The sequence below is a fragment of the Trifolium pratense genome, linkage group LG1, assembly GCF_020283565.1.
Source record: "Trifolium pratense cultivar HEN17-A07 linkage group LG1, ARS_RC_1.1, whole genome shotgun sequence".
Taxonomy (NCBI): Eukaryota; Viridiplantae; Streptophyta; class Magnoliopsida; order Fabales; family Fabaceae; genus Trifolium; species Trifolium pratense.
In genome coordinates this window covers 31,449,771-31,466,867 of record NC_060059.1, presented here as the reverse complement: position 1 = coordinate 31,466,867, position 17,097 = coordinate 31,449,771, and the positions used below count along the sequence as shown (strand labels likewise).

The 17,097-nt window shown below is 32.4% G+C and overlaps 3 protein-coding genes across 3 annotated transcripts; 2 read left to right on the top strand and 1 right to left on the bottom strand.

Moving 5' to 3' along the window:
* Window positions 1-229: 229 nt before the first annotated feature.
* On the bottom strand, window positions 230-1,457 carry LOC123908435. Its single transcript, XM_045959070.1, has 2 exons — window positions 635-1,457; window positions 230-527 (listed from the first exon to the last, which is right to left on the bottom strand). Exon 1 carries the CDS (start codon window positions 1,449-1,451, stop codon window positions 798-800), a length of 654 nt encoding a protein of 217 aa, XP_045815026.1. The 5' UTR covers window positions 1,452-1,457; the 3' UTR covers window positions 230-527; window positions 635-797.
* A 7,779-nt stretch (window positions 1,458-9,236) lies between these two features.
* LOC123892326 lies at window positions 9,237-11,298 on the top strand. Its single transcript, XM_045942120.1, has 4 exons — window positions 9,237-10,227; window positions 10,469-10,519; window positions 11,019-11,085; window positions 11,173-11,298. Exons 1-4 carry the CDS (start codon window positions 10,154-10,156, stop codon window positions 11,296-11,298), a joined length of 318 nt encoding a protein of 105 aa, XP_045798076.1. The 5' UTR covers window positions 9,237-10,153.
* Window positions 11,299-15,016: 3,718 nt separating this feature from the next.
* Window positions 15,017-16,703, top strand: LOC123908425 (auxin-induced protein IAA4). The gene is made up of 4 exons (XM_045959057.1): window positions 15,017-15,634; window positions 15,863-16,053; window positions 16,270-16,369; window positions 16,624-16,703. The coding sequence occupies exons 1-4, from the start codon at window positions 15,447-15,449 to the stop codon at window positions 16,697-16,699; spliced, it is 555 nt and encodes a 184-aa protein (XP_045815013.1). The 5' UTR covers window positions 15,017-15,446; the 3' UTR covers window positions 16,700-16,703.
* The last annotated feature ends 394 nt before the right edge of the window (window positions 16,704-17,097 follow it).

Here is a 17,097-nt window from a genome sequence, read left to right as displayed (position 1 = left end):
GCACCTTTCCTACTAGTTTTAGTAAATTTGCCTCTGATACAGTCCACACAAGTACCTAAATCATCGAAATTCAAAGAAGGTAGAATATTTGCTTTGGTTAATCTCTCAACCCTTTCCCTAGAAATGTGACCCAAACGCTTATGCCATAAAGCAAAAGATTTTTCCTCAACCTTTGACCTTTTAGAAACAGAATTTTCAACAACAAAAGATGAAGCAAGGGTATCCGAATTCAAAGACAATTTATATAAACCATCAATTAAAATTCCACGACCAACAACTTGGGAGTTCAATGTCATACTTATTTTCCTACTACCAAAAGTAAAGCAAAAACCGAGTTCATCCAACAATGAAATGGAAATAAGATTCCTCCTAAAAGAAGGTACATAAAAGGTATTATTCAAAACAAGTTCAAATCCAGAATCTAAAATTATGCTGACATCTCCCACTGACTCCACAGCTACGGCTAGATCATTTCCTACCCTCAGCCTGCTTTCCCTTGGAATGGGCTCCCTCAGGTTTCTGAACCCCTGCAAAGATATAGCAATATGGGTTGTTGAACCACTATCAAGCCACCAAGAATCTATAGGGACATCAACTAGATTAGACTCAAAACAAACAAAGGAAAAATTAGTACCTTCTGACTTTTGCTTGTTATCTAGCCAAGTTTTTAACTTTGGACAATCTGGTTTCTTATGTCCCTTCTCTTTGCACCAAAAGCACCAAATAGTTCTCTTGAGATCATATGACTTAGGGCCTCCTACAAAACGGTGCTGACCTATGCCTGGTTTCTTAAAATCCTAATTTTTGTGAGAAGCATGTGAGTATTTATATTTTCCATTGTTCTTGCTAGAACGAGGTTTGGAATGGACAGATAGCATGGACACAGCAGTCTTTTCATTCTTAAGTTTCTCTTCCTCAGCAACACTTTTGGTAATAAGGTCATTCACACTCCAATCTACCCCAATGGTGTTATAGGCAGTTTTGATTTGGGTGAAATCAACGGGTAGACAATTCAGGGCATGTCCTACTATGAACTTGTCATTAAGGTCAATTTTATGAGTTTTCAATTTGGTTTGGTAGTGGACAATTTTAAGGATAAATTCTCTCACACCCTTGGCAGTGTCATATTTTATATCCATTAGTTCTTTCAACAGACGTCCCGACTCGGCATTATCCGAAACTTGATACCTCTCTTTTATAGAGGCAAGAAATTGTTTAGCAGTGCATTCCTCAGGCAAACCACCAAGGAGATGTTCAGAGATAGTTCTCTTAATGGCAATCAAACTCAACCTGTCAGCTCTCTCCCACTTTGCCAGGCGTTCCTTTTGATCAGTCGTGCTCGATGCAGTGATCACTGGTTTATCCTCTCGCAACGCTATATCTAAATCAGCGATTCCTAGAGCGAAGTTCACATCTTGCTTCCATTTCTTATAGTTTGACCCATTCAACATTTCAATGGAAGCAGTACAATTGTTAACGGAGAAATTCACTGTAGAGACAAAACCATGAATGCATTAAAAATATATATCACAAGACAAGATATAGCTCAAAATTTAAACATGCTATCGAAACGAGGCCAGTATAATGGTACAATCACCTTTAGGCAGAATGTACTCACTAAGGATAAAACCCTAGTCAAAACCTCAGATGAGTTAATCAATGAGTATACGTTGAGCTTTGAAAGTTGTCACCTTTAGGCTGACAAATTCCTCCGTTCAACGCATTCTCCAATAACTTCATCTCAAATTAATTTTTAATCGTAACATATAATAATCACCTTTAAGCAGAAAATTACATGTTACAATTAAAAACATTCCTCAAACTACAAAAAAATCTCATCAATCGATATAAGCGGTCCCACTTTGGTGGTAACGGTTCATACCAACGCACAAAATTTTCTTGCATAGGAATCATTCGCTCTTGTCAAAATAACAGTAAAAATATGCACTATATTTTAAATGCATCTAGACTGTTCAAATATTCTTTCAATTCACATTCATCGTAAGCCGTTTTGTTTCATACAGTGTTGGGTACAGGTTTTGTTTTATATAACAATATAACAAAAGTATATAAAAGAGAAAGTCAATTAACGCATAAGCATGCCATGCGTTATCAACTGGGGAGAGTGAATATTGAATACCATTGATACAAATTATGAAGATCGTTTGTTGATTAAACAATTATATAATCATGAATTGATTAATATGAATTATTCACGCAGCGGAAACAAATTTTGAAAAAGTATATAAAATCAGATAATTTAGATAACAGGTCATCAACAAATCGATAATAAATTCGATCGTTGGTATTGATGAAGAACGTACGTAAAACCCACAGATATTTGTAAATATTGCATCGAAAAATAAATAAGCATAAACCGATACCATATATTGTGAATCAATTGCCAAACATAATAAAACATAGGTTCTAAATCATATAATTCAAGCTCTGATACCACATGTAAAATAATTATTATGATCAATATTATATGATGATAGAACACTTACTTGTTGAAGCCATGACGATTGATTCTTCAGAACACTGAAGTGTTGAACTCGGTCTTCCTTTGCCTGATCACTAGCTCCGGTCTTTGCAGTCTTTGATGGGTAAAACCACAAATGAGCGTATTATTGTTTTTCTATATGTGTGACGGCAAAGGGGACCTAGCCAATCTTATATATAAAAGATCTCAAACCCTAGTACCACCCATCATGGACCGTAGAGTTGGGCCTACACTTTATTCTACGCAAATCTGAATCAGTGTCCGAAGCCCATAATTATTGATCACGTTTGTCTGGCTTATGCATCATCATATGGATCACATCAAATAACATCAAACCCGTTTTATAAAACCAAAACTACAATTGATTGTAGCCCACAAAATATTAGAAGAAATTCTAACATTCTCTACTATATATTAATAATTCAAATATACTTCTTAATTTATGTTTTTAAGCATCCCTTATAATGTTTTATTGTTTAATAATTTATAGATGTCTTAAAATGTGTAATTTATTTTGTCGAATTATTGAAGTATATTTTTTTGGAGAAAAAAGTAATCAAATTTTTATTTAAAATAGAATTTGTGCATAAAAATTCATGTTTGATCAATTTTTTTGTTAAAAAACTTTAAATTTTTGTTAGAGAGATGCATATAATATTATAAACATAAATACAAGAACTAATTAAAAAGTATGAAGTTTACACATTTGACATAAAATATATTTCATAATATATTTTTAAAATTTATTTATTAAACATGTTAATGGTCTACCTTTTGACTATTTTTGAGATATCCATACTAGACAGACTCTCAATATGATATGTCTTTTTTTTAGTAATTTCTTTTGCATATTTGATTTATATTTGTAACGACCCGCCCCAATTTTTCGGACTAGCTCCGCCACTGTCTATCGTTCGAAAACAAAGAACAAAAAGTGACTTTTTTACATCAAGCTCTGTCGCGGAGCTCGTTCAAAACTTATTAAGTTCGAATTTAAAACCTCACACATTTATATGAATTTAATGATATTTGTTACTTGATTTACGTACATCAATTATATTATAAATTCATTTACAAATTACAACAATGTTCTAGAATGTCACTAATTGTGCATTATATATATATATATATATATATATATATTGTGAATTGGGATATCAATCCGACAATCACATGTCAACAAGATTATGCTTTTAATTTGTAGCAACCAAATTTCATCCTTCTTTCGACTGTTCTTTTTGTTTTTATTTCATTCATTTTATTATTGGGATCATCTTGAGCTCTATCAATTAGTAAATAGTGTCATACCCCCTGTAAAATAGGCGAGTTTTGTGTTATCCCTGCAAAATATTTTTTTGAGATTACCCCCTGCAATGTCAAGATTCCTTGCGTTACCCCCCTGACTCAACAAGTGGGCATATGACATGGAAGAATCTTGACGTGGCATGACACGTGGAAATTAATTAATTTATTTTTTATTTATTTTTAATTGCCAACTCATTAATTAATGTGGGTTTTTAATTAAAAAAATGAAAAAAAACTTAAAAGTTGTTATATTTTTATGAACTTACTTAAAAGAAAGTTTTTTTTTTTTTGACTAAAAGTTGTTATTATATATATATATATATATATAAAAAATTCTTATATATATATATATAATAACTAATAATAGAGTAACCAAAAAAAAAAGAAGATGAAAAAAAAACTAATAATAATAATAGTAACCAAAAAACTAATAATAATAATAATAATAATAATAATAGAGTAACCAAAAAAAAAAAAAAAAACTGCAATCACATAGTAACGCAAGAACAATCGCTTTGCCCTAACCCCAAATTGAAATTGAAAACGAAGAACAATCACTGCATATGAACGGAATGAAAAAAAAAAAGTTTCTTTAAAAAAAAAAGTTTTTTTTTTAAAAAAAAAAAAGTTTCTTTAAAAAAAAGATTTCTTTAAAAAAAAAGTTACTGTAAAAAAAAATGTTTTTTTCATTTTTTTTTAATTAAAAAATAAATAATTACTGAGTTGGCAATTAAAAATAAATAAATTTTCACGTGTCATGCCACGTCAAGATTCGTCTATGTCATATGCCCACTTGTTGAGTCAGGGGGTAACGCAAGGAATCTTGACATTGCAGGGGGTAATCTCAAAAAAATATTTTGCAGGGGGTAACGCAAAACTCGCCTATTTTGCAGGGGGTATGACACTATTTACCCCAATTAATAATTTGCGCTTGGTTCTCTAACCACAAGATATTTTCAAATTTGAAAAATATCTTCTTTTTTTTGTACAAGCAAAATATCTTCTTTTATTTCCCACTAATTATTCTTAGATTAAGCAATTCGAACATGCAAAAAATATTAGAATTCATAAATGCTGTGTTCTTAGAAATTTAGAGGTGGACAAGAGTAGCTATCAATTCATAAAGCTCCCACATTTGAGAAATGGTTTATCTTTTTTTTTTTTTTTTTTTTGATTACGAGGAAAATAATTTCCCTGTATATGAATAGTATATTGTATCGCTTCCAATAATCTTAATTATACTATTTTTCTTTCTAATTTTCAATCTAATTTCTATTCTAATGAAAAACAAAATGTTAATTTATTTTTAAAATTAATATATGTCTCTATAGTAATCATTATAAACGAGTTATCTGAAAAATCATTATGTATGATGGTGAAGGGACACATTTCCTGTATATGAGACGGCAACAATGTCGTTAATAGCCTAGTACACAATTTCAACAAAGGTGTGCAATATACAAGCCGTATTGTCGTATAACTATTTTTCTTTCATCTTAGCCAATAGGTAATAAATAAGTATTAACCGTCATCTCGTAAGCGATGATTAATTTTTGTAGAGAATTCTGTTGAGCATATATAGATTCTCTCTTTTCAATCAAATTTTTTCGATACGTAAGAGCCAGATATCAAACATCTAACCACTGTTTTAAGAGAGCCGTGTTGAATTTTAAATATGAGTAGTCAAATTTTGCATCGATTATAAACGAGAAGAATATTGAATTTATAAAAGATGTGACTCATTAACCTAATATCTTAAGATTTTGGGTGATGTGAGCCTCTTTTGTGATTATAAAGCATTGATCTCATTGTTTCATACGAATTCCCCAGAATCCGATCCCCCAACAAGTAGAATCTCTTACAACTTTTGTCAATGTGTATTATTTTCTTCCATGTGTGGCAACCGGCAAATCACATCAAATGATAACGCGCTAGCTCTCATTGCTTGACCCAAAGGCAAAGGCAAGTTCAATGGGGGGGCCATATCAGACAGAAGATTACAAGCTCCTTCCATTTCCAATCTACAATAATAGTTGTACGTACAAACTCACATTGTAGATAGAAATTATCCGTTCGTGTGTAGCAATTACAATTAGCATCCTTGTCCAAAACCAAATAAGCTTTTAATTGCAAAAGTGTTTTTTAATGGTTATTTGTAGCTACACTAGGCTAGGCCTTTGGATCCATTTGATTACCAATAAGCCTAGATAGGTGACACAAAATATGATACGGCGATATCGAAAATTTTTAAAATTTAAGATATGATATGATTAAGATATTATATAAACAAAATTAAAATAGATAATGAAATAAATATTCACATTCATATTACTAAAATTATCAAATTAAATCAATGTAACCAATTTTTTTTTTTATCAAATCAAGTGAATTTCATATTTTAAGTACTATCTAAAATAAATCATCATTATAGTACTATTATCTCAATTCTCAAACAATTAGTTTTAAGTAGTATTATCTTAAACGGATCATTAGTACTATACAAGAAAAACATCACGTCACTACTTAATAGTTAATAGCAAGGTTGTTAAAACCGAACCGGTCGGTTGAATCGACCGGACCGTAAATCGGGCCTATTTCCGGTCCGAGTAACACCTAAAATTGGACAGCCAACGAACCGGCATTTAGACCGCTGAACCCCGATCCGACCAATTGAACCTTGAACCGGTAAGCTCACCGGTTTGATGATCGGTCCGGTTTTGATTACCTTGCTTTTATCACAGCTTTTCTCTTCTCTTGGTGGATCGGGTTCCCTGATTGCATAAGGCCTACATGCCTTTTAACTTGGCAATCCATAGCTTTGTTTTCTATTAGCACCAACCGATCACACTAAAATACCTATTAATAAATTTTTTTGTACTCAACCATAACATGTTAAATTGAATCAAGAAAATAAAAATTACACAATATTATTTTAATAGAGAAAAACACTTATTTGACTTAATAAACCAAAAAGTGCAATTTATTTAAAATGACTCTAAATAAAATACTAAACTAATAAAATCATATTAAAACTTACTAAAAAGACTCTAAAAATAGCGACTGATGAGGATCTTATCAAATATATAATTTACCGTTGAACAAATTTCCTACCGCAAAATTTACAATGGAAGAATTACCTGCAGAATTTTTGCATAAAAGATGTTTAAAAATGCAATCCATCCAACAATGATATTATGTGAATTTGTTCTCATTTTCGGCAGGATGGTGTCCTGAGTGTTGGGGTTGATTGCAATGTAAGTCCCACATTGCTAATGAAGAGAAAAAAAAGGTCAAAGAAATTATATTGAAGAAGTCCCACATCGTTTAGAATGATGAAGTAATGAGGGAATCAAGGCTATATAATGGACTTAAGTTCTTTGTTTATAATTGCACCAGTCAGTAGCACTTTAAGCTTATATCTGACTTTTTTGTTTTTCTCTTGTACTCTTGTATTAGAGGGTTGAGAGATGTAGTTATGTATTTGCTTTGGAGAGTGTGGATGTATTGGGGGTCAAGAGAAGGTTGATGGTATGTGTTGTAACAATTTTCACATAGTGTTTATTCTTTGGTTGTCGTTTTTGATAACGACCGTGGTTTTTTCTCCGGTTTGGAGTTTCCACGTTATATTCTTGTGTTGTTGATTGCGTTCTTTTATTTTCTCTATGCCGGTTTTTCCCAACACTGAGGATCTCAAAAACTACATGATACAATTATCTAGGAAGGTAATAGCTGAGAATCAAAATCCTTAAGAAAATTCGTATGAAATGTGTTTATGCAAAATTTATGTTAAAATCTGTAGGAAAAACGTAAATTTTTAGTAATAATATATTATAACATCAGACATATTTTCAATCTAAAATGTCAGTACTAGTATATTATTATCTCTAATCACCTACCAGTTTTTATTTTTATTTTTTATTTTTATAATAGAATGAACCAATTATTTTAAAGTTTATCTTTAATTATACTCTATTATTTTTTGAATTAAAAATTTTAGTCATAGTCTTTGAATGTGTGATCCAATGCCATAATGTAATGACTGACTGACTATATAGTTATTTGGTAGTTGCTTTGTTGGGCAAACATCAATTTCAAAGTTTAATCAATATTAATTGTAGTATTATGTTGTGCTTTGCTAGGCAAAGATCAATTTTAATCCTTAAGCAATCGTGCAATATATGCTTTGGCTTTCCTCTTTCCATACATTGCACTCGATCTGCTCAACTTCCAAAGCAGCCAAAAGAAGAAAAAAAAAACAATAAAATAAGTTGCCAATTTAAAATGGCAAAATATAACAATGGTGTTTTTTCTTCTTATTCTTGTTCCCATTTAGATTTTTTAATCAACCAAACCGTCAAACCAATTGTTTACAATTATATGCATATTATTAGTCCTCCGAAGAAATTTTAAAATCTAACATTTCTATTTCCTTTAGATTTTTTTTCTGACAGTTTTTTTTTTTTTTGACAGTTCTATTTCCTTTAGTTAGAAATACAACTCTATTATTAGTGTTTTTTTTATTTATAAAAGTTGTTGTTTTAGTGTTATTTACACGAGAATTGTTATTTTGACAAACAAAAACCTACCACCTTATGAAATACACACTAGTACAAATATGACATATTACTAAAGGTTTTACATCAGTGGAAGAGATGTCAGATGTGAAAAGTAAAATAGAGTACTCTTTACATCTGGTTTCAATTGTACTTGATATGTAAAATACATAGACACAACTTATTACATCTGATCAAAATATCCCCAGATGAAAAGCTAAACGCGGTGGCAATTCTGTAATTATTGCAAAAATTGTCTAAAGTGTTTTTTTTTTTATTTGAAGGGAAATTATCATAAGCTTGATGCACGCAAAAAAACAAAACAACCTAATCTTCTCTCATCAGCTTCACGCACACAAAGAACAAACTGAACCCTAGCTTTCAATTTCACCAAATTGATCGAACTAGTTCAACAAATCTTTGTTTCAGCAAATCGTTCACTCTCTCACTCGATCGAACTATCCCTCTCTCTCTCTCTCACACCCGTTCTCCCTCGAACCCTACCCTCCAATCTCTTTCACTGAATCACAAATTCCAATCCCTAATTGAAGAATCAAGGCTTACTGAACCCAAATAGAAGCTCAATGAAACGAATCAAAGCTGATTTTGGGTTTTCGGTCGGAGGGAGAGGAACAAGCTGAGAGAGCTTTGATTCTATTCTCACACAGTGGTGGTCGCATACCTGTTCTCTCACTATCGAACTCTCATAAATCACGTCATCTCTCTCATTGATGATTACCTAATTGCAGAATCAAGGCTCACTGATAAACGGAAATTACATGAATTGAAGCTCTCTCGTCCCAAATTGAAGCTCTCCGACTGAAAACGCAAACAGGTATTGATTCTATTCTCAATTTTTATTCTTAAAATTATGTTCTTAGTTTGGTACTCTGTCAGATCTGTTTATGTTTTCTTAGTTTTTTTTTTTTTCATTTAAAGTTTCAATGATTTTTTTGTCTGGTATACTGGAAATTATAAAGGTAAATTATATGATAGTGATTTTGTTTTCTTAGTTTTCTTTCAATGAGAATGGATTCTTTGTCTTTCTAGCCAGCAGATCTTTGAATAAAATTTTAGGTTCTATATTTTTACAGGATAGCAAAGGCTTTGAACAGTTGTAGTGCTAGCACTGGTGACATTATCAGTACCACATTGAGGCTCAAACAAGAGCTTGAAACTATAATACACAAACACAAGAGATTGTGACATGTTTCTTATGTGATTATCAGCTCTCCCCTGAAGAGGTTTGAATTATTGTTTGATGTTTTACCATCGGCACGTGGCTTTGTGAATCAAATAACTGAATTATATTCTTTCTTAAACTTAATTTTTGATCATCGGTAGATAAATGCACTTAGAGATGAAGATTTGAATGAAAAACGTTTTCAAAGTTTTGAGATAGTAGCTTAATTGGTTTCACATGTGGCTCACTTTAAGGCTATATGCTAACAAGTGTCTTGCTGTAGGGTGCTTCAATTTGTTGAAGCTTTGATGCTAATAACTTGTTCTCTGTGTTTGAAATTGATAAGGGTTACATATTTACTTGATTGCTTATGACTTTTATGTTTTTGTTGTTAAATTATGTTTTAAAGGGATGAAGATTTGAACCATTTTCTGCACTGATTTACTTTATCTAAGCTCGGTAAGATTATGAGTTGAACACTAATATGTATATCATCGTGTATATCATGGAATCACCGGTTTGTTGGTGAATTGGTTTTCAATGGCCAAATTAGACTTTCTTTGTTAGTTATGAGATTCACTACCAAGATGACTGCAATATCTGTATTAGATGCAATCTGTTGAATGGTCTTTGAAGGAACCAAATGCTATGGGCTTATCAACTTTAGGGAAGGATGGAAAACAGTAAGATCAGCCTCTCTCTCTATATATATTTTTTAAATACTCTTGTACAGTGATAGATCACTAAATGCGTATTCTATATTTTTTTGGTTATATAATTCTAGTTTATATCAGAATAATCAGTTGTCATATTTTCATAATCCTATGTTTGAACTCTTAAGCTTAATTAAAATGAATTTCTGTCCTACCATAATATTTTCAATATTGGAACATTTTCAAATTAATCTACTTCCATTGGCTGCAGCTCATCACGGATAGTATTGCTAAAAGGCTTCGACAAGGATGCATTTGTGTGGTCAGTAATAAACTTGTTAGTATATATATTATGGCAAAATGAACTAGTATAGAACTTGTTAGTATATATTCTTGTAATTTTAAATAAGTTTTAGAGGTTTTATTTGATGTTGTTGGAAGTATATCAGTATCAATGTGGTCCTTGTACCTGTTAAAGTCAGAGTGTAAAAATGGAGAAATTACTAAGAGAATCAAAAGGACAATCATTGACTCAGGCTGGGTTTCTCTCTTATTTGAAGTTCGACGTTGTTTAGCTTGAGTTTTGGTATGTTGCTATTTAGGAGCTCTTAGGCCTTGTGAACTGTGTTGATTTAGTGTTGGTGTTGTAATTTAGATTGAAGCATGATTTCAATGAACTGCTTGTTAAATTGATGCAAAGGTGATAAAGTATACTTAATTACATGGACTGCTTGTTAAATTGATTTAAAATTATTATCACATTTATATTTTGGTACGTGTATTGGGCTAAGAAAAAGTTGTAAACTGTGTGCATTGATCAGGTCGGGTGAATATCTATTTGGAAGTTATAACCAGAATCTTCCCAGGAATATTTCCGTCGTAAAAGAAGTAAGTAGAAACAATTTACGTTGTGAAATATGGATTTATTTGAATCAATATATTTTCTTGTATGTGTAATGGTATATTTTCTTATAGATTTTTTCTGGACCTAACCGCCTGGGAACTGAGGAAGCTATTATTGAGATGATTGACTTCATGGAAAAACATGGTGGAATGGGAATTGGAACTGACGAAGCATCAAGCGCAACTACTAGTTATTAGGCTTCAAATTGGAACTAAATGAGGTGCATAATTTACTGCTTTTAAATTGAATAGTATAATATTCAACATTTGCACATACAAATAATACAAATAGGCAATAATTTTTGTTTTCTTGAATAGAATAATATACAACATTTGCACATGCATATTTTATCTAGATTATACATGTAAAAATGTAATGATATAAGTAAAGTGTATGTTGTTGATCTGGATTGATTTCAATGTGTGCATACTCGTATTTAACTCAAATATAAATATTTTTCAATGTGATCTGGACTGATTTCTGCCAGGAGGTATATATATATATATATATGCAGGTGGGTTTAAAAAAAATCAGGATTTAAAATAAAAAAACCTCGTGTCAAAAAAAAATTAAAAAAAACCCAGGATTTTTTTTTAAAAAAAGTGAACATTTCACATCTGGTGGATAGTTTGGACAGATGTAAAAAGTTCAATTAAAATAAAAAACAAAATTTGAAAAAATGGTCTTCACATCAGTTGACGTACGAAAACAGAGGTAAAAAGTGTAGATTTTACATCTGGCTGTGTCAGATGTAAAACGTGTAAACTTACTATATCTTGTGCGTCTACATCTGACCGTGGCCAGATGTAAAATGCGTTTTTGGCCAGATGTAAAAAGTGTTTTTTCTACTAGTGACAACTTGAATAAGTGTTGACAATAATTCCACGAATAAAAGAAAAACTAATATTAAAAGCAAAAAACGTATTAATATATGATGTTAATGTCAAAAATTGTGTCAAATAATTTTATTTTTTTTGACAAAATAATTATTTATCTATTTACACATCACAAAATATCAAATTATTTAATTCGACGAATATTTTCAAAATATCAAATTTTTATAATTTTTACTAATTGTCAATTAAAGATATTTGATAAAAAAGCTCATGGGTCAACCTATTCTGCCTTTAGCAATGGTGGCCGGTAGTAGAGCTGTCAAAATGGGCTAGCCCAAATGGGCCGGCCCGCCAAGCCCGATTTTTTCCCGGGCTCGGGCCTTGAAAATCATAGCCCGAATTATTTCCGGGCTTTTTAGCCCGGCCCGACAAAGCCCGATTAAAATATGGGCTAGCCCGAATGGGCCGCGGGCGGCCCGCAAGCCCGAAAAAATTAAAATAAAATAAAATAAAATATAAATAATTTGTTTCGGATGATTTGAAATTAGTTTGTAATATAAATTATAAAATACCGTCCGCTACTTAAGTAGTAGGAGTAAAAATAGGGCACCCAAGAAACTCGTAGGTAGCGGATGAGTAAAAATAGGACGCGCGAGAAACTCGTACGTAGGGGATGAATAAAAATAGGGCGCGCGAGAAACTCGTACGTAGCGGATGAGTAAAAATAGGGCGCGCGAGAAAGTCGTAGGTAGCGGATGAGTAAAAATATGACGCGGGAGAAACTCATAAGTAGCGGATACGTAAAAATAGGGCGCGAGAAACTCGTAGGTAGTGGATGAGTAAAAATAGGGCGCGCGAGAAACTCGTACACAGTGGATGAATAAAAATAGGGCGCGCGAGAAACTCGTAGTAGCGGATGAGTAAAAATAGGGCGCGCGAGAAAGTCCTAGGTAGCGGATGAGTAAAAATATGACGCGCGAGAAACTCGTAAGCAGCGGATGCGTAAAAATAGGGCGCGAGAAACTCGTAGGTAGTGGATGAGTAAAAATAGGGCGTGCGAGAAACTCGTAGATAGGGGATGAGTAAAAATACGGCGCGCGCGAATTATATAATATTTATAGCGGATGAGTAAAAAATAGGACGCGCGAGAATTATTAATGCTATTTATATAGTTGAGTTTGAGCACTAAAAGTAAAAAAAAAAATTAAAAAAAAGATAAACCGGGCCGCCCGAAAGCCCGACTACTCGTACCGGGCCGGGCTCGGGCACTAATTTTGGTAGCACGTTTTTTATCCGGGCTTTTTAGTCCGGCCCGACGAAGCCCGAAGCCCGACCAGGCCGGCCCAAAATTAGCCGGGCCGCCCGTTTTGACAGCTCTAGCCGGTAGGACGGGCTAGCAACCCTGCGCAAAATATGTGTTGACAGCTCTTGTCATTAAGCCTTATATAGTTTGTGTTTGGTTCCTTAATGGTAAAAATTAATTTTGGATGATTTGTTTATGTTGATTTTAGTTAAACGTGAGTTTAAAATTCGATTGGATATATTTATATAAAAATAATTGAATAATAAATTTGAATGTAAAAATTATATTATTTAACTTAAAATGCTTTGTTTCACAACTGATGAGGTGATCTTCTCTATACAGAAATAAAGGTTGTTTTCAAAAGTGTGGAAAACTTGGGCCCTTTCAAAAGTGGCGGTGTTTCTTAGCAACTTATGCATGATAGGTTGTCGACTCGTCAAAATCTCTTACTGCGGGGTGTCATTGGGAATGTTAATGCATCTATGTGTGTGCTATGTGGATTAGGGCCTGAATCAGCTGATTACTTATTTGGTTATTGTAACAAAATATCACCAATATGGTATAATATTCTTCGGTGGTTGGGTATGGAATTGGTGCCTACTCATGGTGTTTTAAGTTTTTTTTTTGCTTTCTTGGGCATGCACATGAGTAGAAAAGATAGATTGAGGTTGTTGTTAATTTGGCAAACTATGGTGTGGACTATCTAGAAATCTCGTAATGACGTATTTTCAGAAGGGTTTGTTATGTCGAGTGTCTAGTCGATAGGGTGAACCTTTTATCTTGGAAGTGGTTTCTAGGTAAAAACTCTAGCTCCTCCCCCTATTCCTTTTATGAGTGGGGTATCCACCCTACTTTATGTTGGAACTGATAGAGTTTGTTAGGGGTGTTGGGTCGGGTCTCGATGGGTCAGAGAGATTGTTGGCCCTCTTGTTGCTTTGTCTTACCTGTGGTTAATTGATCCTTGCATCTTAGTTCTTAAGGGGTATTCTTCTTCTCGTGGTGGTGCCTTTTAGGGGTTCTAGTTTGTTGGTGGCGTGTGCCTTGTTGTTTCCTTGTAGCTTTATTTGCCTGATTGTTTTCATGTGTTACCTAGAATTTCTTGGGTTCTGATGAAGTGTACTTCTGATACCTCTTTATTTTTTTGAACTTTTTCTTGTACGTTTTTCATTTTATTTTAATATATAATATATATTCCATTAAAAAAAATAAAAAGTTACAAATATTAACTCCAAATTTGAATTAATTTTAAAAACAAAATCAATTTATTTAAAAACTTTCAAGCATGTCGAAATTAAATTTAACCTTTAAAATTAAATTTGGCGCCTTCAAAAGTAGAACCAAACACTCTAATTGTATACTCATCTTGACTAAAAAAAAATTAAAAAGCTATTTACTTACTCATATAGGAGAAGCATGATTTTTTTTATATTACTTTTTTTTTGTCTATTAATCTAATGAGTAGATTTACACATTATAACTATAAGTGTGAAGAATTTGGAATTTAAACTCTAATCCCTCCAATTATAGTTTTAGTAGCAACTACCAACTAAACTACTCTTATTCTTATAGGAATCGAAGATTATCAAATATCCCAAACAAAATGCAAATATGATAAATCAAATTAGTCACAAAACTAGTGATTATGATGAAAGAAATGACAAAGAAGATATCAATTTCATTATCATGCAAAACGTGTGGCACATTATAATCCCTCCACAAAAAAAAAAAGTAATTCAACTACAAATTAAATCCCAACACAAGACCCCTAACTTTCCCATAACCCTATCACAAGGGACCCTCCATTCACATGCTATTGCTTCCTTCATATCAACCCTCAAGATTTCATTCCCAAAACAAATCTTAACCGTCCAAAATATCCAGACCAAATGGTTGGTGAATATGTCCCACTCTTGTCACCCCAATAAGGAAACATATTACTTTAAATCTGTTGATGCTGCTACCGACAACTTAACTTGCCTTTGTCCATAATTTATGCATTAAAATTTAAACAATGTTAATGTCAAAGTGATTATGATTATTCCTATAAAACACAACCTTACATTTCCAACTTTCACACATTTGTTATACACATTTTCTCTTTTAACATCTCAAAAGAAGAAAAAAAAAGAATTGTAGCATCAAATTCTTTAAACTTTAATCACTTATATATTTTGTGATTGAATTAGAGGGTTCTTGCATAAGGAAGATGGAATTCAAAGCAACTGAGCTTAGATTGGGATTACCAGGAACAGAGGAAAAGGAGAACAAAATAATGAATCTTAGTGTTAAGAATAACAAAAGACAATTACCTCAAACTTCTGAAGAATCTGTTTCAATTTCTAAGGTTTCAAATGATCAACAAGTTGAGAGTTCTTCTGCTGCCCCTCCTTCCAAGTAAGTTTGAAATCATGAAAGACAAATTTTCTCTCATGTAATTGGATCCTCTACAGACTACAACAGTATGGTGCTGCAGATGCTGCAGATATAGAATCTGTTAGTATCTGCAGCACCATACGTATATGCAAAGATCCTCTTGATGAGATTAAAGATTTCAGATTTTTTTTTTTTGAATTTGAATTTGAATTTTGAGTTAATTAATTGAATTTGATTTTGATATGGCAGGGCAAAGATAGTTGGGTGGCCACCAATTAGATCTTACAGGAAAAATAGCTTGCAAGAGGCTGAAGTTGGTGGGATCTTTGTGAAAGTTAGCATGGATGGAGCTCCTTACCTTAGAAAGATTGACTTAAGGATCTATGGAGGGTACCCTGAACTACTCAAAGCTCTAGAAACCATGTTCAAGTTAACCATAGGTAAGATATAGAAAAAGTTTTGTTTCTTATTTCGGCTAAGATTTTATATCGCAATCGTGTTTATAGATCATTGATATTGTAGAGAATCACAGATAAATATGATATGAATGATGTAGTCTCAATTATTGTCTAGTCTTAGTTTTATTGTGGTGAAGCTAGTTTGTGAGATAATTTTAATTTTTTTTGCTAAGAAAAAGATGGATTTTGTTATTTTAGGTGAGTATTCTGAAAGAGAGGGTTATAAGGGATCTGAATATGCACCAACATATGAAGACAAGGATGGTGATTGGATGCTAGTTGGAGATGTTCCATGGGAGTAAGTTCTCACACTTTTTTGTGTTTGTTATGTGTTCATGTATAGAATCGATCGATTTAGATCATCTGCAATCGATTTTATGGTGCAAATAGATAGTTAGATCAAGAGTAATTTCTCTCTTAATCTAATAATTAGCGGTCGTATGCACCATAAAATTAGCTGCACAGGATCAATTTTAAATATTTGTCTATTAGGTCTACATATTTAATTATTAATTAGTCACAAACTCATAGTACTTTTTATTTTATTTGCAGCATGTTTGCTACTTCTTGCAAAAGGCTAAGAATCATGAAAGGAGCAGAAGCTAGAGGTTTGGGTTGTGGTGTATGAGAAAGAAAAAAAATCTGAATTATTACTATGGGACTATATGATATGATGAGTGAAAAGACTATTTGCAAGAAAAAGAATTTTCATGTTTGAGAAAAATCAATTATTCAGTTGCTGGATTTTGAATCAAGGTATCAAACCACCATGCAAATCTGGATTTGGAAGGGAGATGGAAGATTATTTCTACAAAAACTTTGTCGACATATTTTTTGTTTTTTTGGGTTATTTTAGCATTTTGATGGGATGCTATATATATGCTATTATTGTTTGTTATTTCCACTGAACATTTTTAATAACATTTTCATAGAAATTTTCTTCCATACAACTTTGTATACTAGAAATAATACCATAGAATTAGATTTAGAAGGGTCAAGTGGTTGGTTTGTTTTGTATCAATATGT

Coding starts and splice junctions, on each gene's coding strand:
- LOC123908425 (XM_045959057.1), top strand. CDS start 15,447: ATGGAATTCAAAGCAACTGAGCTTAGATTGGGATTACCAGGAACAGAG. Junction 15,635..15,862: donor TCTGCTGCCCCTCCTTCCAA/GTAAGTTTGAAA, acceptor TTGATATGGCAG/GGCAAAGATAGTTGGGTGGC. Junction 16,370..16,623: donor GTTGGAGATGTTCCATGGGA/GTAAGTTCTCAC, acceptor TTTTATTTGCAG/CATGTTTGCTACTTCTTGCA.
- LOC123892326 (XM_045942120.1), top strand. CDS start 10,154: ATGCAATCTGTTGAATGGTCTTTGAAGGAACCAAATGCTATGGGCTTA. Junction 10,228..10,468: donor TTAGGGAAGGATGGAAAACA/GTAAGATCAGCC, acceptor CATTGGCTGCAG/CTCATCACGGATAGTATTGC. Junction 11,086..11,172: donor ATATTTCCGTCGTAAAAGAA/GTAAGTAGAAAC, acceptor ATTTTCTTATAG/ATTTTTTCTGGACCTAACCG.
- LOC123908435 (XM_045959070.1), bottom strand. CDS start 1,451: ATGTTGAATGGGTCAAACTATAAGAAATGGAAGCAAGATGTGAACTTC.